This window comes from Phocoena sinus, chromosome 18 (assembly GCF_008692025.1).
Source record: "Phocoena sinus isolate mPhoSin1 chromosome 18, mPhoSin1.pri, whole genome shotgun sequence".
NCBI lineage: Eukaryota > Metazoa > Chordata > Mammalia > Artiodactyla > Phocoenidae > Phocoena > Phocoena sinus.
The window spans coordinates 49,422,802-49,449,665 of record NC_045780.1 but is presented as its reverse complement, the minus strand read 5'-3'; the positions used below and the strand labels follow the sequence as shown (position 1 = coordinate 49,449,665).

General features: G+C 37.5%; 1 protein-coding gene across 3 annotated transcripts in view; it reads left to right on the top strand.

Moving 5' to 3' along the window:
• TBC1D4 (TBC1 domain family member 4) overlaps positions 1-26,864 on the top strand; it is a 214,954-nt gene that overhangs the window by 178,429 nt on the left and 9,661 nt on the right. For all 3 annotated transcript variants that reach the window (XM_032611502.1, XM_032611504.1, XM_032611503.1), the window contains exons 11-16: positions 7,345-7,505; positions 9,555-9,764; positions 13,392-13,550; positions 17,199-17,357; positions 19,704-19,948; positions 26,345-26,504. In XM_032611502.1, coding sequence (XP_032467393.1) covers positions 7,345-7,505; positions 9,555-9,764; positions 13,392-13,550; positions 17,199-17,357; positions 19,704-19,948; positions 26,345-26,504 — 1,094 coding nt within the window. The remainder of the gene's footprint in view (positions 1-7,344; positions 7,506-9,554; positions 9,765-13,391; positions 13,551-17,198; positions 17,358-19,703; positions 19,949-26,344; positions 26,505-26,864) is intronic.

The window sequence follows — 26,864 nt, the reverse complement described above, 5'->3', positions numbered from 1 at the left end:
CCTGCCTCTTCTGATCTCCCCAGCTTCAGGGGTGTCGATCCTGTCTGGCCTCCACTTCTCCTCCCCCCTCAGTTCCCCTTCGTCCTACCAGTTCACTTTGGGGTTCCTCCTGTCTCCTTGGGCATCAGAGTCCCCTACCAGTGGCCGGCAGGTGCCCTAGTTGTGGGGAGATGCTAACTGTGTGTCTTCCCACACCAGGTATTTTCTCTTCACTTGGGTAACTCACATCTTATTAGATGCATAGAGTGGATCTCTAAATATTCATAGTCAAGTAAGGTATATGGTAGGTTAGCACATAGGCTAACAAATATTATTTAAAGAGCATGTTAATTTGCAATTTTAAATTCAGATTAGGCATTCTTCTCCAGGACCACGATTTGGAATTATTAAAAACATGTAGATTATTGTTTTTAAGCAGGCTGAGAAAAAGAAGCCAAGATCTTTTTAATATCATGGTTTATTGAGTAGTAGGTTCATTTGCACAGCACTGAGATGCTAAAGGAAAGGGAGTATACATATGTTTTGTTTTACCTTCAAATTAATTCTTAAAAATTTAATGTTATTTCATTGTGTAGTAGCTAAAATATCATTGTGTATGATGAGGTGGTATATTTATATAACATCCATTTATCAACTATATCATTTTATAAACAAGCATCTTTGTTCCTCCTTATTGCTTCTTAGCTTTTAAACCTATATTTTTAAAATATTTATATTGAAATTCATTGGTCAAATGATAGTCATTACTTCTGCTTATAAAACTTTTCAATGAGAAAATAGATTTTTGCTGGTAAGTACTTCATGGTAGTTTTGGTTCTATAGTTCTCTCATATTGACTGAGAAAAATAGTGTAATCACTCATTATGGTACATTATTGAAATTATCTGTGCTTTATTCATGTCTTACGGGAATGCCTTTTTGTTCTAAATCCTGGTTTGGGACATCTCTCTTTCTCTATGCTAATGCTGTTCCTTGTTTTCCTGTTGTACTAGACGGCACACTGCTTTAGAATCAAGGTGATTAGAGGCCTAAATATTTTTGCTTAAAAATTTATTAATTCTTCCAACTGATTATCACCATTGATTTAAAAATCAGTTTTGGCTGTCTCCTGAATGCATGCCATCCTTCCAATGCTGTGAAGGGTCTATAGTAGGGGAAATGTGATGCCTGGTGTAATCAAAGATCATGAATGATCATATAAAAGGTTGATTGCAAATAGAAATCCTGTTTCTAGTCTATTCCATGTTGAGTTCTTTAGGACTGTGCTGTGGCCTTCAATCAAAAAGTAAGTAAAATTTTGAACTAATGGAAGTTAATTTGCTGGTTTGGAGGTACATATGTATATTAGAGGAGTTTATTTCAAATCCCAAGAAGATGCAGAAAGCAGAACCCTAAAAGAAACATACTCATAAAATCGAATCTGGTTTTCACTGAAGAGAATTATTAGTTTACTTCTGTTCATCTTAATTCCTGACACACTGGTTACTTTGAGACACTGCCGAGGCCTTCCAGACCTCCCACTGGGCTGGACACAGGAAAACACCTACTTCCTCATTATGGAAGTCTGACCACATCTGTGATGACATTTCTTCCTCTTGACCCGTATGCTTTTTGTGGTAAATGTCCAGAATCACTACGAACAACTTAACTGAAAATGATTATTCTTTACTTTGTTCTAGTTTCTATGCTTTGCTCATATCACAAGCCCAATGGAAAACAGATATCCACATCTTCCTGTTTGGGGCCACTGACATTTAGATTTCTTTCTAGTGGGAGTAAAATCCAGTATCAAAGATTGGACTAGAATGAGATATTCAAAGGAAAAAAATTATTTTGGCCACATTGATAAGATAAAAAGTGACTTGTTTGAGACTTGTAATTGACTTACATTTTTTTAATGGTTGGGTGTAAGACCATTTCAATAATAATTTCTTATCTACATTTTAGAGCCCAACAGAAATGTTAGGCTTTACTGTGTGTCTTTCTAGGTTCTACTACAAACATAGAATTAGGTCTGTGTATTATCTGAGGAGTCATCTGGCCCATAATTTCCTTATTTTAGATAGGGTTAGACTGAGCCCCAAGGAGGTTTAATATCTTGCTTGATGTCATTTTCATAACCTTAGGTTATAAGAATGTGAGTATGCAAATGAGCTACCCAGATATATTTTAAATTCCAATGCAAAAAACTTAATTAAGTTGTTTTTCATTCAGTGTAGAGTTTAGGAAATAAAATTCTTTGTTTTTGTTCTGTTTTTGTTTTACCCGTTGATTAATCTCTTTTGACTCAGCTCAGATGCTATATATTAGTTTCCACTAGACGAGCTCATTCTCAGTTTTATTTAATTAGTGAAGATTTTCCATAGGATGACAGATTCTTACCCAGCTGAAGCCAGGGCTTAGGTAAACTATTAGTCCACCTAAAGCAATTATGAGTTAAATTGTACTATGGGTCCTGTGGAAGAAACTCAAGTTTCAACACTGTGCTGTTCCATGTAACCTTTCTTGAGGTATTTACAGAGAGAAAGCCTTTTCAGATTTCTGTTAAATGGTTGCTATGCCATTCATCAAGTTTTGTTTCTCTCTTGAGTGTAATACATTGTGATTTAGATATAGATTCAATCAGCTTGTAGACATTTATTTGGACTTCATGATACTGGTAGTTTTAGATGGGTGCTAATAAGGGGCTTGGGAGATGGGGGCTTCTGCCCCGCAGAACAATGCCTTGTAAAACTGGTCCTGGCCTAAGAGTTTATTTACCTTTGTGAAAAGTGTGTGTGTTGCCCTGGTGGGAAATAAAACATGACTGCATCCTTCTTAAAGTTGAGTCCCTGTGCGTGGTCACTAAAACACCTTCATTCTGTGCCACGTCCAGTGTTACTGTTATTGGAATTAATTTTCATTAAAGCAGGCAAGTAAGTATGCATTAAAAATTCTGTGTTAATATAAGAAGTGTAATGTTAGTGTAATAGCTGAAGGCTATAACTGCTTGGTCAAGGATATATTAAAAAGTTATCTTGAAGCTCTGTGGGAAGGTTCATATCATATCCGTAGCTTTTGATAGATGCTGTGTCCAGAAGGACTTGGAAGCGCCTCCCAGCTTACACCGTGATACACATAGTAGAGCATTTTTTTCTTCCCTTATAAAGCTCTCATTTCTGTTTGTGGATTGTGGTTCTTGATTAATTGGTGACTGGTAATAGAAAGTATATATAGAATATACCAATACAAAAATAGATGGACATTCTCTATGTTGTATTTCCTTCCTAGTTATTAATTTTTAATTTAACAAATTTTCATAGAGGTAACGTTGGCACAGAATACTTTTCCTGGATCTGTCTCTTGGGAAACAGTTTTATAATGCATGTATTGATATTCCAAAATACAAAAGAAGGAGGGAAAAGATTATTTGAAAAAATAAGGTAATGGTTCTTATTTGCTTCATCATTTAAAAGATGTAAAGATAATTAATTTACCAATGTATGTTGGTATATATATTAATGTGTTTTTGATTTGATCTTCCTACTTAAAAATAGAAAAGTGTTTACATTTTGGAATGCAATGATTTCAAAAGCAAAGAAAACGAAGTGAGACATTTACATAAATGAACATGTAATGTAATAATACTCTGAACTTATTTCTCTGCGAAAATAAATGACATTCTTCCACTAAGAAATGGAAAGAGAAGTACTGACCTAAAGACTTAATGCTAATTAGAGACTGATTTTTTTCCACTAGAAATGTGGGGGATCCTGTGAGTCCTGACAGCTTTATTTTTATGAACCAATAGAGCTTTGTCTGAACTAATGCAAAGAGTATTTACATTGACATAGTAAAGTACAGAGCCTAAGTGTCTGTATTCTGGACTGCCTGGGTTTGAATCGTGACCCTTCTACTTATATTCCAGAGACTGTGGGCAAATTACTTAGCTTCTTTCTGCCTCAATTTCCTCACTAAAAATGGGAGTTGTAGTGCCATCTACCCCATAGGGTTGCTGTGAGGTTGAAATGAGTTCATACTTGTAAAATGCTTTGAATAATGCCTGGCACATAGTATGTCTTTTTGTATTTGCTTTATTATTACTACAATAAATGCCACACGTTGTTTTGTTTTATTTTTACTCAAAAGGTGGACATTTTGCTTGCCTAGGATTAGTTAAAGGAGAAGTTGAAGTGAAAACTAATGTGGTAGTAAAGAAGCAAAAAACCAACAAAACAAAAAGTTTCCCCCCTCAGCCCGGTAAAGTTTCCAACGTGAGATGTAAGAATTTTGATGCACAGAAGTGTTTCACTTGGTTTTGATTCTTAAAATTACTGCCTTAGGAATGTCAGGTTGCTGATTAAATGTAAATCAAAAAGTAAATTGCTGTAAGTTGCATATATGCACTGACTGTTGAAACCCTTATCTGGACCCTGACTTTGGAAGACATATTTCTCTTGCTAGTTGAAGCAGGGCAGCTTTTGCCTTATCTTGGCCACCAAACTGCTTTTTCAGGATATCGTTTTCTAGTACATGATAAAGGGTCAATGGTCTGTTATGTAAGTACTTCCTTTTAGTATAGCATTATCTTATATTTTTGACAGCTAATTTTTGGCTTGTTACTGGCCATTAAATTCCAGACATATGAAGAAAATGTATCATTTGGCAATTTATTTAGATTATAGGATTTAAAGTTTTAGATGTTATGAAATTTTCAAATCTGTAATATTGGGCTAATGTAAGGGTACACCATGCACCAATTTTATAGCCTATTTCCCCCAAAACTGTATATTTTACAGGCAATTTAGTACTACCCAAATGCTTGATATGTCATTAACACTGAATTGGAAAAGATGTTTTAATTCCAGCATTAAAATATAAATGTTTCAGAACCCTTAGGTTTGGTTTATTCTATTTTTGTTGTTAGAGGTACTAAAAAGTCAAGAGAAACTACTATTTATTGAACACTTATCCTGTGAGGCATTGAAATGGTTGCTTCTACATATGTATTTCACTTAGCTTTCTAGGCTTAAATTATAAATTAGATACCCTTATATAGCTGTTTCACTATCTGGAAAAAAGATGCCTTATGTTGTTTATTACCAGTATTGTCATCGTCAATACCTACCAGTGCCATCGACACCTCAGTCTGTGCTTTTGGGAAACAGAGCTATTAGAACTTTTTGTAAGAAAAACGTAAAATGTTGTGACTACCAACAAAGGGTTTTAAGAAGGTAGAGCTTTTATTTATTCCTGACATGTTAGCCTAGCCAATATTTTTTGTCCATTTTACTTACCCTTCTGAGTTAATGTTTTTAATGGTTTTACAATATTAATTTATTCCATGGATATTTGTTGAGTGCTTACTATTATTAGCCAGTTGCTACAGTAGGAGCTAGAAATACATCCCTGAGTTGGGCATTTAGCACATAACTGCCAGTGAAATAGTGTTACACAAACGAAGATACAGGGTAGGTTAAGCTTGTTTCTTAGGATGTAACTATTGTATATAGAACGTTTGAATCGTAGCTCCCAAAAACGAAATACTTGAATTAATGCTTTCCAAAGGGGAAGTGAAGGTGGATATATTCACTCAGTATGGCAGAGCTGTGAACTGTGGACACATATTAGGGTTATAACTTTATCCAGGCTACATAACAAAGTGGGTTTTACTGTATTGGGATGTGTGTATCAGCTGCTTTCTGAAGTATCATGATCCAGCATGTCACTTGCTGTCTGTGTAGCAGCTCAAAGCTACGTCTCTTTCTTAAACTTAATTTAGCTAATCTAGAAGCAGTAGTTCCAGAAAGATAGATCAAGATTAGAAATAACTGAATTACCTGATAACGGTGAGTATGGATACACAAAGTAAATACAAAGATGACAGGTAAGGGCTGAATTGCTCTTCGGACTTTTGATTTTCTTCGCCGTAGTGAGTTCATCTGAGTACGTACGTGGGGTTGTGGCTTTTTTTTTTTTTTTTTTTTTTTTGTGGTACGCGGGCCTCTCACTGTTGTGGCTTCTCCCGTTGCGGAGCACAGACTCCGGATGCGCAGGCTCAGCGGCCATGGCTCACGAGCCCAGCCGCTTCGTGGCATGTGGGATCTTCCTGGACTGGGGCACGAACCCGTGTCCCCTGCATCGGCAGGCGGACTCTCAACCACTGCGCCACCAGGGAAGCCTGGGGTTGTGGCTTTTTTAGCTGAGTTTCCTTTCTGCCCTAACTACTAACACTTCTTGGTTCCATCAGAAGTTGCACACCTTCACTTGTTGGTATCACCACGTGTAAATATTGTTGTCTTCATCATTCTCTCAGGAAAGCTCAGAGACTTTAAAGCTTAAAAGAGCAAAATATTCCCACCACGAGCAGCGACAGTTATTGCATGGTATTTTGGCTGCTAACGTAATTGGTCTCAAAAGTTAAGTTTGAGTCATAATGACCTTTTTTAAAAATAATGACCTTTTCTTGCAGATAGCCCCAGCAGAATTTAGTGTGCTCTTTCCTAGAAAATGAAATTCTTAGAGCAGACCAGCATTTCTGTATGTTTGTTTCCCAAAGCACCAATGTAGAAAGATGTGACATACCCAGCTGCCTACCTCACCACCCCAAAAAGTTAAGGAAGTTGATTCTGGGGTCAAATAATTTAAGTAAGTTAGGGAATTTCTGTATAATATATCCCTTTGGAGAATCACAGTGCATGCTAGCATATTTTAGTCTCTATGAAGTCCTGCTCTAAAGAAATCTGCTTAATGTTTTAACATGTAGCCTATCCAATCTCATTTGGCCGCGCTTTTTTCTTTAATATATCGCCTAACAATAATCCCAAGGTTGACTCTTCTGCCTTTGTTCTGGTTACTTTCTATCACGATCCAGCTATTAGTAGCTAACACTCTGGAGACAGATTTAACAGTTACAGGCAACTGGAAGCTATCTTGTCAGCCATCCTATAAGAGCTGTAAGAAAAGCTCTTTAAGAGCCTTTTATGAAACATTGACGCTGTTTAGAATAACTGCTGATTTTAGTTTTTAGCCGATTTTAGGAAAGCATGAGTTCACTAGTCAAGCAACCTTTGCTCCTCTGTATAAGTACTTCCTTTGCTCAGGCTGGAACCTGAAATGGTTGGCTACTATGGAATGAGTAGAAACAGGTGAGCTTCTGATGACTGGGCTGTGGCCTGGGCTGCATCTGACCCAGGATGTGGTGGCCTCGGTGACCAGTGTGCCTGGTGACGCATCGCTCCATGTTGCCTGTGGCTTGCGCTTGCCCGTGGTAGAACTTGTGAATGGCTTGTGCTGCCATTTTGTTGTGAAGGATCATGTTATCCAGTTCCCCTTACAAGTTCTATATTTATGTGCTTTCTACAGTGATGGAGAGGGGAGAAAAAGGACCTCGTCTACCTGCAGCAATGAGTCCCTGAACGTTGGAGGAACCCCTGTCACTCCTCGCCGAATTTCCTGGCGGCAGCGCATCTTCCTTAGGGTTGCCTCTCCCATGAACAAATCTCCCTCGGCCATGCAGCAGCAGGGTTCGTGTGATACTTCCTACAGTTACCCCTTACTAGCATTGTAAATTAGGGAATGGAATGTGATGCTTTGTGTACAAAGAGATTTAAGTGATTACAGTAGAGAAACAGCTTCCCTTTTTATATCCGATATAGTGGTTAATGTGTCAGATATCATTAGAACCTATTAGACATTCAGCAAATCATGTTGAATGGATGGATGAATGGATGAATGAATGAATTTTCAAAACGTGTTTTGGGGCCTGCTTCATAATGCATAGGGAACTAGCATAGTGATAGAAGTCATAGACTTTTTTATTATTAGAAAAGCAACATTCTTTTACAAGAGTCACACATAAAACAAAGTAACATAGAAATATTTAACAATAGAAAAGTGGATGCAGATACACCAGGCAAACATCAATCAAAAGAGAGCACTGGCAGCTCTCTTTGCAAATCAGACCTAGAAGAAATTAAAGCAAAATGCCCAAAGGTGCAAAGTAAATGTACCAATAAGCAAAAAGATTTAACGATGGTGAGAACACTCGTAATTATATAGCTTGGAGAGCTAGAAAATAACACTAAGCAAAATCTGAGGGAGAAATAAATAAATAACTCTCATGGGAGATTTTAACACATTCCTCTCTGAAAATTAAATATAGAGAAATTAAATGTAGATAGTATTTGAGAAACACAATTAAACAAACTTGATCTGATATTTGTATAGAACCTTGCCACCTATAGAGAAAGTTCATTCATTTTCAGCACACATGGAACAGTCGTAAAAAATATTTATGTACTTGGCTATAAAGATCTTTAAATGAATTCCGGATAATCGTGTTATTTATACTATATTCTCTGATCACCCTGCAAAAAGAAGGAAGGAAGGGAGGAAAGGAGGGAGGGAGGGAGGGAGGGAGAATTAGAGGACAGCTGAAAAATTTCATGTGTTTGGAGGCTGAAAACTGTATTCCTAGAAACTAGAAGGAAGAAGATATGATCAGAGCCCTACAAATCAAAATTGTGTGGTATTTAAAGGGCAGTTCTAAAACCAAGAAAGCCAAAATTCAAATGTGCTAAGTATTCAATCCATAAAGTAAGATTTTTAAAAAAAAATTATTTATTAAGAAAGTAAATAATAAGGGTAAGGGCCGAGGTCAATTAATAAAGAAAAAAAAAACAAGGAAAAAACATTTCTAGAGATAAAATTAACTCTGTCTGGGGTGGTCAAAGAAAGCTTTACACAAAAGTTACGTATTTGTTTAAACTCATTGCTAGGAGAAGCATCTTTCAGAAAAAGGGACGAGAAAAGCTCTAGAGTCATTGCAGAGAACTTTGTGGGTCAGGGAGTCATGAGAAATTCAGCATCAAGAGAGCAGATGGCAGATGGAGACAAGAAGTTGGAAAGGTTACTTGAGGTCAAAGTCTGAAGCGGTCTATGTGCTATTCCCGGGAGTTTGGACTTTGTTCTATGGAATGCATGCATCCATTGAAATGTTTTAAGACACAAAATCATGATTGTTAATAGGAAAATAATTGGCAACCGTGAAAAAGATGGTCTAGAATGGAGGGAGAGAATGAGCTCCGGAAATTGGGTTATAGTGTTGCAGGAATGAGCAGTGCTCAGCTGAGCCATGACCAGAGCCGCTCAGCTGCTTTACTCTTGACAGATTCTGATGGTAGGTGTAGACCTTAGGAGGTCACTAATGCTTACTGATGTAATCTTTTTGTTTTGCACAGAGAACATACCCAGAAAAATTGCAGAAGTGTTGAACTGTGGGGGAAGGCCAGGTCATTTTAGAGCACCTATCTTATAGGTTATTTTGTGCGAAAAGAAGAAGTGGTGAAATTACATATACTTTCGTTTCACTAGGAGAGGGAAATCTGGAAGGGGAATTCAGTCTAGCGAATTTACTTAAATCATTAGTTCCAGAAACGGACAGTTACTGGGAGAGCAGCTTTGTGAACAACTTTAAAAGTGGAATATAGGAGGAGAGAGCGTCAAGTCCAGAGAGAACTTCTGTAGTCTGGGCTACGACTTAGGAATGCCTCTCACTGTTTTCTTCTCTGCAGATGGACTGGACACGAGTGAGCTGCTGCCACTGTCCCCTCTTGCCCCACCCATGGAGGAGGAACCGCTGCTTATATTCATGTCTGGTGACGATGACCCAGAAAAGGCTGAAGAAGGAAAAAAGTCGGAGGAACTGAGGAGTTTGTGGAGAAAAGCTATACACCAGCAAATCCTGTTGCTTCGAATGGAAAAAGAAAACCAGAAACTTGAAGGTTAGCCATTCAAACAGGACTATGACATCATATGATATGATACTATAATCTAAAGGTGTCGTTTGTTAATACTATTCCCCCCGCGCCACACACACACTCAAACTCATTCTCGGACTGTATACACACTTTTACCAGAATATCTACTGATTAAAATTGTTTAGTGCTATTTCGTGAGGTGGTTATGACATGGGAAGCTGACCAGCTTAAGAAATTTGCATTTTTGTTTAGCAGATTTAAAACATCAGACATCCTTTGAGTGTATTTGGGTGATAGAATAATAGAAGGTAGTAGAATGTATATAACGAAGTCAATGTGTTTAATATGACTGAAAGTTTAATATCATCATGTACTACTTTAAAAAAACCCTTAAATATGAAAACGCAAATTCTCTTCTTTTCGAATATGATTTTCAAATTTCAGGCTAATTGTATCCATAATATGGTAAATATGCCTATTTCAAATAAATTATATTGTATCCATTCCAACTAATTATCTATTATCAAATCAAGGTTTCTATGTTTTGTTACTGTTTTTTGAATTTTCTATTTAAAAAATCATATTGAAATCATTAAATTTATAAATGGATAATTTATAACAGCTATTGTGCTATTTGTAGTGCTTTATTGCTAAGTTTATGCATACCAAATGCTTTAGAATGTGTTTTCCAGACTTTAAAATAATGATGTTATTTTCGCCAGTGCTCATAGAATCATAGACAGGGAGATGTGCAGATGGTACCAAAATCTGAAAAATTTATTAATGCCATTATCTTGGGTAAATCATTAACATAAAAGGGCCTTGTTTTTCACACTTATGAAATGAAAGATTTAGCTTAAGTGGGCCTTTGACTTTTAAGATTATTGGAAAACGTATAATCTAGATTTTTCTCTGACTTGCTTTTATTATGCTGTCTTCCAAAAAAAAGCCTTTTTTTAGTACAGGCAGATATTCACATTTCTGTGTTCATCATCTGCCTTAAGATTCCTTTTACTATACCTATTGCTCAATTAAGTTTTTAATATTTTTTTAGTTTGCTAGGGCACAGCTATATTCTTTTTTTTTTTTTTGCGGTACCGGGCCTCTCACTGTTGTGGCCTCTCCCATTGCGGAGCACAGGCTCCGGACGCGCAGGCTCAGCGGCCATGGCTCACGGGCCCAGCTGCTCCGCGGCATATGGGATCTTCCCAGACCGGGGCACAAACCTGTGTCCCCTGCATCAGCAGGTGGACTCTCAACCACTGCATCACCAGGGAAGCCCAACAGCTATATTCTTATATATATTATTGCTATGTTCTTAGCAGAATGAAAAGTACATACGATTTTTAAACGTCCTTAGGAAATAAATCTTCTTTTCTTTCAAGTTAAAAATGCAATTAATTGTTATTAACATAGCTTTTAAAAGTTTGATGTGATAAATGGTATGCCTACTCAAGCTTCCATAGATTTTGAAAGGAATTGAATTTATGTTTTTTGTAGTTGAGTATATCTTGAACTAATGCATAAACAGAAAAAGAGGTTGAAAAAAGATGGTTATGATTTCCTTAAAACATTTAAAGCATGAAATTGTATTTCATTAACAGTTGGGAATATGTACAGTAGAATATTATATTAAATATTAATGGATAATTTTAGAATCATAGACTGTTTGAACTGGAGATTAGAGATGATTTAGCTCCATTCTTCATTCTGCAGCTGAGTTAGTGACTGGCTTGGGGAGGCTAAGGAAATTAACCTAAGGTCCAACAGTGGTGTACTGGCAGAACAAGTATTAAAACTCCAGTTTATTTATCATGGTTCTTGGGCTTTTTCCCAGTATGCCATAGTATTTCTCAACTATATGTGTTAGTATAAGGAAATGGATGATACAAATGACTCTGTGTATTCTGTGTATTATATACGACTACATAAATTGACAGAATAAGAGAGGAGGTGACATTTAGAATATATGATCAGAAACCTCTGTCGGTCCTATATTTACTTCTGTACTTAAATAACAAACACAAAAAATAGCTTAATCCATTAAAAATTCATCTAATGGGGGCTTCCCTGGTGGCGCAGTGGTTGAGAGTCCGCCTGCCGATGCAGGGGACACGGGTTCTTGCCCTGGTCCGGGAAGATCCCACATGCCGCGGAGCGGCTGGGCCCGTGAGCCATGGCCGCTGAGCCTGCGCATCCGGAGCCTGTGCTCCGCAACGGGAGGGGCCACAACAGTGAGAGGCCCGCGTACTGCAAAAAAAAAAAAAATAATAATAATAATAATAATCTAATGGATAAGCATTTCTTCATGGTTCTTTGTGCTTGCCTAGTTAACCAGGGCAAGTATTAACTGCTCTCACTCAGCACTTTATCCTCAGGGCCTATGACTGGCACATAGCAGATGATTGTTATTATTTTAAATGAATAATCTAGAGAAGGTTGGAGAAAAAAAAATCTGAGGAAATTTTATTCTTTGTCCATTGTGGAAAAACATCATTAATAAAGTTATATTTAGGATTATATTTAGAATGATATTTGTTATTAACTTTTAAAAAATTGCTTGATGATCATAGAGAAATATAAAGCAAATATCGAGAAGCAAAGCTAGACTGTTAGAAAGCCATCTAGTGGTATCTAGGAGGAATTTTTTGTAGTCCGATTTCTCTTTTGATTATATCTGGACTTTTAAGTAGACATTTTTACTGGCCTGTTGGAATAGCAGTCTATTGTAAGATATTTTAATTCTTTTGAAATGGCTTCAAACACTAAGTTAAGAGTAATACTCATTCTGCTATTGTTTTTGTGCTGTCGAGGACTTTGGATGCATGACAAAGATTTGTGTTGCAGCAGGTAAGGTGGTTGAGCCCTGGAGCTTGAATGGATACAGATTACTCTGAGAGGCTCCTGTTCAGTGTGGTCCTAATAAAAGAGAAGAAATACACTCACATGTTTTTTTCTCCCTTCTCCTCTTTTGGAATCGATTCTTCAAGATAAAGACCAAATACAGATAGTGGTTTGTTTTATAAGCATTTCTTTTAATGAACTCTGGGCTTAGATTTTAGACCATCAAATGAGAGAAAATTCTGTATTATTTTGAAAAATGAAAGTAGTGTTAGCTTCAGAAAAATGAATTTTCCTCTTAAAGGTTATTAAAAATGGACACAGGAATGTATAACCTACTGTTGTTAAGGGCAGTATTGGTAACTCTGGAAATAGTTATAAAAATGTATCAGGTTATCATGGTCAAATATTTCTCAAATCAAGGTTAGCATGAGGCATTGCTTGCTCATATGTCATATATAAAATATTAACATTTTAATGGTGTTTAAAATGATGCAAGCTGTCGCTTCTGTGGTTATCTATTACATTTGTCAAAAAATTGATATTTCAAACATGGTTTGTTTTTTATGCTTAGAAGCCTTATCATCTGTAACATACTGAGTAAAAGCTCCTTAGGAAGTTATTCCTTTTTTTTTTTTTTACATGAAATGGCTCAAAATTTAAGAAACCTGTCATGTATCCTCAGTTTTTTTTTTTTAAGTTTTCTTTTTGAGCAAATGTTATTTGGTATGGTTTTACAAATGCAATTAAACATTACAAATACTGTGTTTTAAAAGCATATAGGTCTTATGTAAATTCTGTCTTCCTTAGCAAGCAGAGATGAGCTCCAGTCCAGAAAAATTAAATTGGATTATGAAGAAGTTGGAGTATGTCAGAAGGAGGTCTTAATAACCTGGGATAAGAAGTTGTTAAACTGCAGAACTAAAATCAGATGTGATATGGAAGATATTCATACTTCTCTTAAAGAAGGTATCTTGGATCATCTCAATCAATCTTTTTTCTTTTTTGAAAAGCTTCAGAAATTTTTTTGATTCGTGCAGCCTAGGCATAATTTTCTCTTTGTGCTTTGCCTATAAAAAAAGGAGAGGACTTTGTTTCTGCCTGTAGTTGGTGACTGTATTGGTAAGCACATGGTACTATTGGAGATATTCTGTCCCTGAGGAGACAGCAGGCACCTTTTCTACACAGTTTCCTGCCTCTTCACCAGCTGTTTCAACTCAGTGTTGTTGTTTGCCAAGGAAAGATCGCATGCATTAGTACAAATCTTTGATCATATCCGTAAAAATATCTCAGGCTTTTAAACTTGACTCATTTGTCATTTGCTCAGAAGTGTTTATTTATAAATATATGTGTATATTCATGTACATGTTTGTACAGATATATATTATTAGCAATCAGTTTTCCTACCATCCGTTCTTTTATTTATTTTAGAAAAACGCTTTTATTTAGCCTTATATTGCATTTCTGCTCTGGCATATAAAATGACTGATGTTTAAACGTCTTAAATTTAAAATTAAAACTAATATGTGAATTGCTTAGATGCAGTTTCTGTGACTCAGATTAACTGTATTAAAATGAGAATCTCTATGACCTGCCTAAATAAAGATCCCAAAGTACCCAAAATAACCTGATCATGAATCTTGTTTTAAAAGACTATGGTAATGTAAAACTGTTGCCCAACTAAGTTTAAATTAGAATTAATTTTGTAAGATGCTACACTTACAAACCTGATACATGGTTTTTTTCCTTGAAGATATGGAAATCCCAGAGATTTTCGCTGACTGCATTACTTGGGAGGCAAAATAGTGGCTAATAGAATGTGTGTGAGATGTAGAACATACTGTTCTTTGGTATGACTCAAATATGTTTTGGGGGTGTTCATCTTCCCAGTTCTTATAGAATAGAGTTTAAACTTCTCAGCACTGTGCCCAAGGCCCTCCATGATCTCTCCTTCGTCTTTAATCTCACTTTTTTTTTTTTCCCGGTACGCGGGCCCCTCACTGTTGTGGCCTCTCCCGTTGCGGAGCACAGGCTCCGGACGCGCAGGCTCAGTGGCCATGGCTCACGGGCCCAGCCGCTCCGCGGCATGTGGGATCCTCCCGGACCGGAGCGCGAACCCGTGTCCCCTGTATCGGCAGGCGGACTCTCAACCACTGCGCCCCCAGGGAGGCCCTCATCTCACTTTTTAACCTCCCCTACCTTGTAGCCTGTGCTTCAGGGATGCTAACTACTTTGGGTCCCAGTCTGGCACAGGCTATTTCTTGCAGGGATGCTCCAGCTCTCCCTACCCTCCCTCTTCCATCCTCTCTACCTTCTCCCCATTTCCCGTCTCCTTTTCTTTCCACCTCATCTTCTTCTCCCTCCTCCTTTGTCCCCATCTTTCTCTGCACCTCTCAGGGCCTCCGTACATCCTTCTTCCCAAAGTGATTGCTGCCTACACTCCCAGCCTGGAGAATCGTATTATCTCTCAGCTCTCAGTTCAAATACCATTTCCTCAGAGTGCCCCTCTCCCCCAGTAAATTAGTTTTGTTTTATTATTCTTTCTCATGATTCTTTCCCTTTAATTGTGCTTATGATAATTTATAACTTTGTATCTTTGTGTATATCTGTTTCATGTTTTCTCACTCCACCCCCCATACTCCTAGCACCTAAGAGAGCATCTTGCATAAGTTATTTATTGAATGAATGAATGAGACTAATTTTCCTGAGAATGGATTTATTCATCTCTCAGTGATGAGGTATCCTCAGTGCCATGGTCTATTCTCTGCTATATGTTAGATGCTCAATAAATATTTAATTAAAGTGAATTACTTTTTTGTAGAATTGTTACTGGATGGATAACAAGACAGCCCTCTCCTGTTATCAATGATTCATTTAATGGGCTAATGAAAGTTACCCTCTAAAAGTGACGTTTTGCACGAGATCATTCATTCATTCATTCAACAAACGTATGAGTAGAGAGGTATATTCTTGGACTTCATCATAGAGAGATGAAAGTATGCTAACTATTCTCAGGGAGCTCACCATCTAAGTGAGGAAACTAGACAAACATACAGTATAGTGCTAACTGTAATCCAATATGGTAATGGTGCAGTCTGAGTCACATAGCATATGAAAAGGGACTTCTTACTCCTAGAGATGTTAGGGAGAGTTTCTGCAGAAGAATGGTATTCAGGCTCATCCTTAAAAGACAAATAGGGCTTCCCTGGTGGCGCAGTGGTTGAGAGTCCGCCTGCCGATGCAGGGGACATGGGTTCGTACCCCGGTGCGGGAGCCTGTGCTCCGCAATGGGAGAGGCCACAACAGTGAGAGGCCCGCGTACCGCAAGGAAAAAAAAAGACAAATAGAGATACACTAGGCAATCAACTGGAGGAGCTTGGAATTTCATAAACGCAACAGTAGGAACAAGAAACTGGAAGTGTGAAAACCACCATAAGCTTCTTATGGCCCTACACTGAGTACAGCTAGATACTTACTATATACACTTAGTGTGGCAGGGAACGGGAGGTGATGGAACTAAAAAAAGGTGGTTTGGAGGTATACCCTGTAGAGGGCCTTAGAATTCATGTTCGTGAGCCTGAGTTATGCCTTTCGGACAATAATACTTTGAGCTTCTGCAAACTGTTACATTGCATCCCAAAGAGATCAGTGCCATTATACCTTTCTCTACCCAGCTGGAGCTCAGGAACCTATTCCATATCTAGTCTTTTTGGACTGAAAACAGTGAAATAAAGTTGCCTGCACTGTACAGAATTGAATTCTGTCCCTCCCAGTGCTATATTTCATGTCCCTTGGCATAAAAAAAACCATACGTTTAGCATACTTCGAATTGCTTGCTTTGGTTTTCAAGCAGACTGGAGTTAGTGTTTCATTATACATGAATATAGCAATTATACTAGCTATTTTCTTCTCAAAGGCTGAATGATGTTCTGGAGCACTGCCTTCATATTGTACTTACCATTTTTATTATTTCATTTTCTTGTGGACCATATAAGAATGCTATTTAATTCTCTTTTACAAAGTTACTTTTTAATGACAGCTATTTAGAAATCAGAGTATGAATATTAGCATTTATTACCAGCTTCAAACCAAATAAAAGGTGAAAATAGGCAGTAATACATTTCAGTATTTCAGAATTTGGCCTCTGAAACTAGAGTTCTAAACTGCACTAGCTGTGAGAACTTGGGCAAGTTACTTAGCTTCTTTCTGCCTCAGCTTCGCCATCTGTAAAGTGTAGATAATAGTAATTACCTGCCTCATTAGGTTGTTTTCTGAGGACCTGTGAATAAATTAGGTGCAGTTTCTGTAATTACAATGTCAGAAACTAACTGTCCTCAATAAATGTTGTATTAGGTTCTCAATCAGTGGTGGCAGCTGTTCTTGTTAATATTGCCATTATTATCCTTGTTATTTTGAGGGTTTTCTTTTGCAAGACACCAGCTACAGGATTAAACTTTTCAAAATAGGCTTCTGTCACTACATCGTACTGTGTGATTATAGGGTGGAACGCAGGACAGTAGAGCTGCCTATTTTCATGCATTACATAGTTCATCAACTGTGTTTTAGCACCTTCATTCCAGTGTTCAAGACCTTGCTTTCTTATCTCTTTGACTGTAGGTGTTCCCAAAAGTCGACGAGGAGAAATCTGGCAGTTCCTAGCTTTGCAGTATCGTCTAAGACACAGATTGCCTAATAAACAACAACCTCCTGACACATCCTATAAAGAGCTTTTAAAGCAGCTCACGGTTCAGCAGCATGCTATTCTCGTGGACTTAGGTACGTTTGCCGTATTGATTATAATTTACAAAAGTAAATAATAGGTCCTTTTGTTGAGTTTTGGGGGGTTTTCTATTTGTTTTTAGTTTTGATAAAGACAAACTATTGGTCTGCAGAGTTGCTGGCTTTGTCCTTTCCTGAGGGCAAGTTGGCCTTATGTCTGGTTGAAGATACCCTAAATGCCTGAAGATAAAGTGAAGTTTTCATCCTCAGACTTGTCCTCTGAAAAATCTTGTATTTGAATCATCGTAAAGGTCTTATTATTGGGTGCTCTCAGTTCCTGTTTTTCGAACAACTGACTTTTGTTTGGGATAGATAATTATTAGCTTGGTCAACACTGGTCTTGAAATAGGTTAGAACAGGTTTAAAGGGGCACCAGAAAATTTAACAAAGGTCTACTAAGTATTCCTGGACACATTGCTGAAAACAAGCTTTGGAGTAAGCCTTTAAGAATCAATACAATATGTGGTTATGTTGTGGAAATCATGAATACATCCTTATAGGATGAAAGAAAACTTAGCTGTCCTAATGTTATGTGCATTTCCAGTGGCAGCATCATAAAGTCATCCTTTTAAACGCTGAATTTCAAATAACTTACGGAAAGTAAAAATGGTGTGATTTTAAAAAGTGTATGTCTCTGATTTTTCTCTAAATTAATATATTTTATTCTTTTAAAATATCTAACTTACTGGATTAAATATTGTACATTGACATTTGGATTATTTCATCTGTATTTCTAAAGGTTGATATATTTAAGGTGGCCAGATACATTATTTGAGCCCATTTGGGAAAACAAGGGATTACTTTTTATTCGGGCTCTTCTTATTTTAGGATATATAAAAATCACAGGCCAAAACGGACCTCTGCTCCTTTTGGATGACAAACAGCTTTTGTTGGGAAAAGGCCAACTCAGTTAATAGTTTTTGAGCCCAATAGAATTGAAATGGAGAATTTTACAGAGAAACTGAAAACTTCACTTTTTTTCCCGATTCTATCACTGAACAGTAGTTTTAAGCAAATTACTTTGCTTCTGAGTTTCAATCCTGTCTCTTAAATCAGGACAGTGAACTATGGGCCTCTGCAGATCGGTGGTTCTGTGACCGGAAGTTGATAATGAGACTAGAAATTGGGATGTCGTATTTAGAGCTAGTCAAGATATCCTTAAAGAGAAGGAGATGATGAGATCACATTACAGGGAAAAGGCTGGTCGGAAAAAAATGGAGCTAATGTCACGGACGGACGGTATATTTATAGTTTTCTGTAGCAAGCATTTTAAGTGAGAGAGTAAAATGATAATTTTAAAAATTGCTTATTTGACTTTGCTTGTAGCCATCTGTGTTTCCTCAGTGTGTTCTTATTATATTCTCATATCTTCCCCTTATTTGCTCTGCAGGATTAATCTTATCAGTTCCTAGGTGAAAAATCACTTTTAAGCATATCTGGTGGGAAACATTTAAAAATCTGGCCTTCTTACAAGTTCTAACTGACATGAGTAATCACTTCACAAGGAAGTTAACATCCCCTTCATTTTCATGGCACAAGGAAAGTCCCAAAGCACTGTGTACAGCTTTGGTGGTGAAGATGGGTTTGTTTCAGTGTTTAGTACCAACTTTTTAGAAAATCCGGGACTAACTTGCTTGCTGAAGTGTCTCTATGGTAATTCTGTACACAGAGGTGAATTTTAGAGGGGAATTTATTTAAAATCAGCTTGACCCTTCACTATCCTTGACCTTTTTGGATATACTGAAAAAAGAAAAGAGGTCTGTGTGGCTCATGGAAGTAGTTTAAGAAACAAAGCCAAAAATATTTGAAAAAAGTATTTCCTGAATGATAGGCTGAATGTAAAACAAAACAACCCTAGGAAGTCCCTCTAGTGTCACAATACAAGAAAAGCAGGAAGGAGTCTGCTGTGGACCACTAAGATTTCTTTCTAAATCATATGATACCTCCTGTAGAATTCTGATTTCAGTTAGCAGGTAGTTTTTATGTGAACTTAGAATTAGCCTTGATTTATAGTCAGAATAAGTTTTATGTTCTATTCTCCTGGGATCTCTCCTGAATATGTCTTTGATTTGTTTGTGGAATTTTTTTTCCTAAAAAGAAGCGCTGGTTAACATCAAATGTTTGCTCCCCTATCATATACATGGAGATGGGGTGATGGTCTGGCAGGTAGGACTTGGGACTGGCTAGAGGGAAAGAGACTGTTAGTTTAGAGGGGTGCTCCGAGCAGCATTCAGTGGTTTGGAAAAGAGCATTTATTTATTCCTGGAAATCACTGAATTGCAATTTCACTCTGGTCTCCAAAGCATCAGGTCATCTCAAAAATATTTTTCTTTTCTTCTGCAGGGAGGACATTTCCTACTCATCCTTACTTTTCAGCACAGCTTGGGGCAGGGCAGCTGTCTCTCTTTAACCTCTTGAAAGCCTACTCATTGCTGGACAAAGAAGTGGGTTACTGTCAGGGGATCAGCTTTGTGGCTGGAGTCCTGCTTCTGCACATGAGTGAAGAGCAAGCCTTTGAAATGCTGAAATTCCTTATGTATGACCTGGGCTTTCGCAAGCAGTACCGACCTGACATGATGTCTCTACAGGTGAGTGGCAGATCTTCACAAGGAATGTGTAACACTCTCACCAGAAATCTTAGCAGGAGCCCTCTTCTAAATTACGGTTAAGATTTAAAGAAATTTGGGCCCAGTGTCTTGGAACTTGGATAAATGTAGAGGCATGTTTTAGTTCATGGTTTTAGTGTGGGATTTGCGATGTTGCTAAACCTCTAAGTGTACGACATCCATATGCAGAGTAACTTTCCCTTAGTTTCTGAAGTAAATAAATAAGCCATTCTAGTGTGTACTTAAGTCTCTGTTTCCTAAGTCTATGAGTTACCTGGAGAAAGTATCAAGTCAACTTTATTCACTTTTCCTTACCTTGTCAGTTGAAAAAAATCATAGATATTTTGTTTGAAATCTGAAAATATAATGTTTTATTCTTTGAGTGTGTAAACGGCAGGTATCTATATCATGCTTCTTCATGAACTTTCCATGTCTCCCCTGCTTTACCTTAAGGTCAGACAGGCCCTTATAGAGGAAAAAGTGTTCAGAGTCAGCAGTACTTTTTCAGTCTGCTTTTCTTATCATGCTCTGAAGAAGCACTGTTAAGATTTTTCAGTTAAGTAGGGTATTCACTGCCACGGCTGTATTCAACCTACTTCAAACTCCCTGTTTACGCATTTCTCCTCTCTAGTTTAAACTTCACTTTCCTTAACATATTGTTTTCTAACAAAAAGTTTACATTTTCTCTGTAGATATGCTATCTTAAACAACCACTACCTTGCAATATAAAGCTTTTGGTCATAAAATTATAAAGGAAGGCTTTAAAGGGAAGAATGTCCGGGTTCTCCTCCTCTGAAATGAGATAGGCATGATGCCCAGTTAGTCATAATGTTATGCTTTAGATAAGAACTAAAATATTTTTAAAATACTTTTAATACTTTTTCCTGATTCCCAATGATCAGTTTTTACATTTAGTATTTCCGTCTTACCAATCCATGGACAAAAAAGGACTTTGTTTTCACTTTATGAATATTATAGTAAGTGGTATTTTCTTGAAAGGATGAGTGGAGAGGGAATGCTCTGTTTTTCATTACTTCTTCAATATGAAAGTTTTGGCAGGGAAATAGGGCTTTGCTCTCAATGTTGGGTTTCAGCTGTGAATTCATATGAAGGGTGTTCACCAGGATACAGAAATCAAATACAGTGATTCCTAGTTGATAACTATGCATAGGTCTATAAACATTCCACAAGTGAAATAGTAATGACTGTGAAAGGTTTTATTTTTTACTTTATTTCTAAACAGTTTACTGTGTCATATCGGGTAGGAAGCATTGGTGCCCTTGTAAGGAGTTCAATAGGTCTGATTTTCAAAAATAACAGTTTGCGATCTATCATTAAAATTTCAAAGAATGAAAAGTATTTGTGAGTAGCATGTAGTCTTGGTTCATGAATAAAAGGGTAGATACAGCTTTCACTTTAAAAATGCAATCATTTTTCAATTTAAAAATTCCTCATCCATTTGACATCATAAAAATTCATATAAACTGGATTTATACATTGATTTAATATGACCCACAATTACCAAGAAATATTTTCTGTCTATAATTATGAAACTGAAGATGTTTAAGAATCTTTGGGGGCAGTGTTCTTATAGACCATGAGATTGGGGACCTTATTCTGGGAAAGTAGAACTTTTTGATCTATAAAGTGAGATGCGACACTTTTCTACTTTCTAGAATAGAAAGTGTTTCTTATCCAATCAATATGGTGTTCAGAAGTGGAAGTGGCAGCAGGCTTGGGATCACTTGATAGGATTTCTGATTACCTGTGTGGTTTGGGGTTGGGCACTGCAGGCACTGAGCTTATCTGTAAAGGAAGGGGGTCGAGGTCTCTTTTAACTATGGCCCATCACATTTTGTGTCTGCCATTTTCTGTGTTAAGTGTAAAGCATTATATCTTTTTACCTGAAGTCTTTGGTCTCTACTTTTTTCCATCTTCTCTCTGCTACACTCTGCATCTCCCTTCCTCCAGTTCTGTCTCTTCCACTGGAAGATTTTCATGTTATGTGTAAGGTAGATTTGAAGAATGATTTATTCTCAGCAAATGGCTCTTATTATGAAAGTTTCCTTTGAAGGAAGACTAAATTGTGTTTTATTTGTCAAAAGAAATTTAATGTAAATACACCTTGATGGAAGAAATGTTCTTAACCTCTAGTTTAGAATGTAGGAAAAAAGTAAGGTTCTATAAAAAAAAAAGTATTGCTTCTGTGTTAAGATCATAGCTGAACAGCTTTCTTTTTTATTTTTATTTTTAAGGCTTTCTTTTTATTCTGCTAATGAGACTTCTTTTATTTTTGAGCTACCAAAAATACCAAATTTTTTTATTGATAGAGCCCAGTATATCTAGTTTTAAAATTGTAACTGGCCTAAGGGAAATATATGATTTTTTTCCAACATGAGTTAATGAGATTATAATCTCTCTCTCTCTTTTTTTAATTTATTTTTATTTTTTTGGCTGAGTTGGGTCTTCGTTGCTGCGCGTGGGCCCTCTCTAGTTGTGGTGAGCGGGGGCCCTTCCTTGCTGTGGTGCGTGGGTTCCTCACTGTGGAGAAGCTGTGGAGCAGGGCTCTAGGTGTGCGGGCCTCAGTAGTTGTGGCTCGCGGGCTCTAGAGTGCAGGCTCAGTAGTTGTGGCGCACGGGCCTAGTTGCTCCTGGCATGTGGGATCCTCTCAGACCAGGGCTCGAACCCATGTCTCCTGCATTGGCAGGCAGACTCTTAACCCCTGTGCCACCAGGGAAGCCCTCTAATCTCATTGTTTTAAGCCTCTTTGTTTGACTGCTGCTACGCTTCTTATTTTAGAGTTATGACTTCCTGTGGCTCTTTAATTCTTTCCTTTTACAGCTTGTGTGGAACCATAGCTTGCACAGATATGTGCTCCAGAGATCAAACGTTTGCTATATTTATGTCTAGTACTTTGATTTTTAGTTTTGTGCTCTGAAAAACAGTTGTTTGTTGAATTCACAATATAATTGGCTATTTTTAAGGCATTTTTATAGAACTAACTACTTAAGGATGATATCTTCTAGAGAAAGAAGTTCTGCTAGATTTAATAAAATGTTGGATGTATTTCACACCAAAAAGTGAAGCTGATATAACTGATCAAGGACCCACTACTCAATCTGTTACTGTGTAGATAAAAATTTAAATTAAAGCATAAATCACAGATTTGTTTATTATTTACTACTGCTTTACTTTTAGCTACCCCAAGCATGAGAGTTTAAAAGTTACTATAAGCTGCTTATAATTTCTTTTTTGAAATATGAGTAATCAACTCAGTAGCCAAATAAAAGAATTTCTTCTTTCAGTACTAGAAAGTACTGGAAACATTCAGACGGCCCTTTTTAAAATTTATTTTGCGGGCTTCCCTGGTGGCGCAGTGGTTGAGAGTCCGCCTGCCGATGCAGGGGACACGGGTTCGTGCCCCGGTCTGGGAGGATCCCACATGCCGCGGAGCGGCTGGGCCCGTGAGCCATGGCCGCTGAGCCTGCGCGTCCGGAGCCTGTCCTCCGCAACGGGAGAGGCCACAACAGTGAGAGGCCCGCGTAACGCATAAAAAAAAAAAAAAAAAAAAAAAAATTTATTTTGCGATATGCGGACGTCTCACTGTTGTGGCCTCTCCCGTTGCGGGGCCCAGCCGCCCCGCGGCATGTGGGATCTTCCCAGACCGGGGCACAAACCCGTGTCCCCTGCATAGGCAGGCGGACTCTCAACCACTGCACCACCAGGGAAGCCCCAGACTGCACTTTTTGCTTTAATCTCCTCTGTCAAGAAAAATATGCTGCTGGAATACCTTGGATATTAGAAATCACAGCTCGAGCTTTTGGCTCCATAACCTTGGAAGCCTAACAGTATCTTAGCAGTGCAGACTGCCTGGCAAGTTCCATCATAAATCCGATGTTGGGCTCAGCAAAGAGAGAAGTTCTTGCTTCTGAACTGGATGTGGTAGATTCCTTAGAATGGAAGTTTTTCTGGAATTGGTCTGAAATTAGGATGTGCCTTCCATGAGAGTCCTGAGCCAGGGCAGTTCTGATTTAAATTCCAAAAGCAATACCTTCCTACATGAGGAAAAATTACCATTTCCGTGTACGTATGGTGATACCAAAACACTCATGATAGAGAAATGTGCTCCATAGTTGTAGATGGACTTACACTGACTTGCTTTATGAACTCAGTTAAATGAACTTGGATTTGTGAACATAATAATAAAATAAAACAGTACTGTGTAAGTACTGCATTCTAATGCATTGCGCCACTATAGCTAAAAAGAAATGATACAAATGAGCTTATTTACAAAACAGAAATAGATTCACAGACTTAGAGAATGAACTTATGGTTACCAGAGGAGAAGGGTGGGGGGAAGGGATAGTTAGGGAGTCTGGGATTGACATCTACACACTGCTTCAAAGGAAACCATCAACAGGACGCAAAGACAACCCTGAGAATGGGAGAAAATATTTGCAAATGAAGCAACTGACAAAGGATTTATCTCCAAAATATACAAGCAGCTCATGCAGCTCAATATCAAAAAAAACCAAACAACCCAATCCAAAAATGGGCAGAAGACCTAAATAGACATTTCTCCAAAGGAGACATACAGATGGCCAAGAAGCGCATGAAAAGATGCTCAACATCACTAATCATTAGAGAAATGCAAATCAAAACTACAATGAGGTATCACCTCACATCAGTCAGAATGGCCATCATCAAAAAGTCTACAAACAATAAATGCTGGAGAGGGTGGAGAGAAGGGAACCCTCTTGCACTGTTGGTGGGTATGTAAATTGATACAGCCACTATGGAGAACAGTATGGAGTTTCCTTAAAAAACTAAAAACAGAACTACCATATGACCCAGCAATCCCACTACTGGACAAATACCCTGAGAAAACTGTAATTCAAAAAGAGTCATGTACCAAAATGTTCATTGCAGCACTATTTACAATAGCCAGGACGTGGAAGCAACCTAGGTGTCCATCGACAGATGAATGGATAAAGAAGGTGGGACACATATATACAATGGAATATTACTCAGCCATAAAAAGAAACGAAATTGAGTTATTTGTAGTGAGGTGGACGGACCTAGAGTCTGTCATACAGAGTGAAGTAAGTCAGAAAGAGAAAAATAAATACCGTCTGCTAACACATATATATGGAATCTAAAAAAAAAAAAAAAAAAAGAAAATGGTTCTGGAGAACCTAGGGGCAGGACAGGAATAAAGATGCAGATGTAGAGAATGGACTTGAGGACACAGGGAGGGGGAAGGGTAAGCTGGGACAAAGTGAGAGAGTGGCATGGACTTATATATACTAACCAATGTAAAATAGATAGCTAGTGGGAAGCAGCCGCCTAGCACAGGGAGATCAGCTCAGTGCTTGGTGACAGCCTAGAGGGAGGGAAGGAGATACAAGAGGGAGGATATATGGGGATATATGTATATGTATAGCTGATTCACTTTGTTATAAAGCAGAAACTAACACACCATTGTAAAGCAGTTATACTCCAATAAAGATGTTAAAAAATACATACCGTATGCTAACACATATATAGGGAATCTAAAAAAAAAAGAAAATGGTTCTAAAGAACCTAGGGGCAGGACAGGAATAAAGATGCAGACGTAGAGAATGGACTTGAGGACACGGGGAGGGGGAAGGGTAAGCTGGGACGAAGTGAGAGAGTAGCATGGCCATATATACACTACCAAATGTAAAATAGATGGTTGGTGGGAAGCAGCTACATAGCACAGGGAGATCATCTCGGTGCTTGGTGACCACCTAGAGGGGTGCGATAGGGAGGGTGTGAGGGAGATGCAAGAGGGAGGGGATATGGGCATATATGTATACATATAGCTGATTCACTCTGTTATACAGCAGAAACTAACACAACATTGTAAAGCAGTTTTACTCCAATAAAGATGTTAAAAATAAAATAAAATAGATACCCAACAAGGACCTACTGTATAGCACAGGGATCTATGCTCAATATTATGTAACCACCTAAATGGGAAAAGAATTTGAAAAAGAATAGATACATGTATATGTATAACTGAATCACTTTGCTGTACACCCGAAACTAATGCAACATTGTTAATCAACTATACTCCAACATAAAATAAAAAGTTAAAAAAATACTACTTTTATTTCTCAAATATATGTGAATTAGTTATTAAATATTAGAGTAATAAAATTAAAGTGTATTTATGTACTCAGATAAATGCATAGTATTTTATTTTTCTTCTCCAAATTAACTTTAGATTCAAATTTATCAAATATCTGTGAATTAATTATTAAATATTAGTGTTATAAAATTAAAGTTAGTGTATTTTATGTACACTCAGATAAATGCATAATATTTTATTTTTTTTCTCCAAATTAACTTTAGATTCAAATGTACCAGCTGTCCAGGCTCCTTCATGACTATCACAGAGATCTCTACAATCATCTTGAAGAAAATGAAATCAGCCCCAGTCTTTATGCTGCCCCCTGGTTCCTCACATTGTTTGCCTCTCAATTTCCATTAGGATTTGTAGCCAGAGTTTTTGGTAAGAGATGCTGATGATCCAGTGAAACAGTGTTATTTATTCCAAGGGATATACTTCTAGCCATAAGGTGCTCCAATTGTTTTATCGAGCATTACACAGAATCGCAAATTGCTAGTGGAATTTAGTAAATAAGCCTGGCTCTGTTCTGAGAGTACTTTGAAACCATATTGTTCTTAAATAAAATTGAAATTCAAAGCGAAAGAAGAATTGAGCTCCTTTATTTGAGTAAGCTGTAATGGAGTTCTTATTTTCTTTTATACCTAAAAAATCACAGTATAATGAATTAAGGATTTACTCTGTATGATTTTTTAGATTTTTAAACACATCTTTACTACCTCTTTTTATTTTCCTTCCCCACTG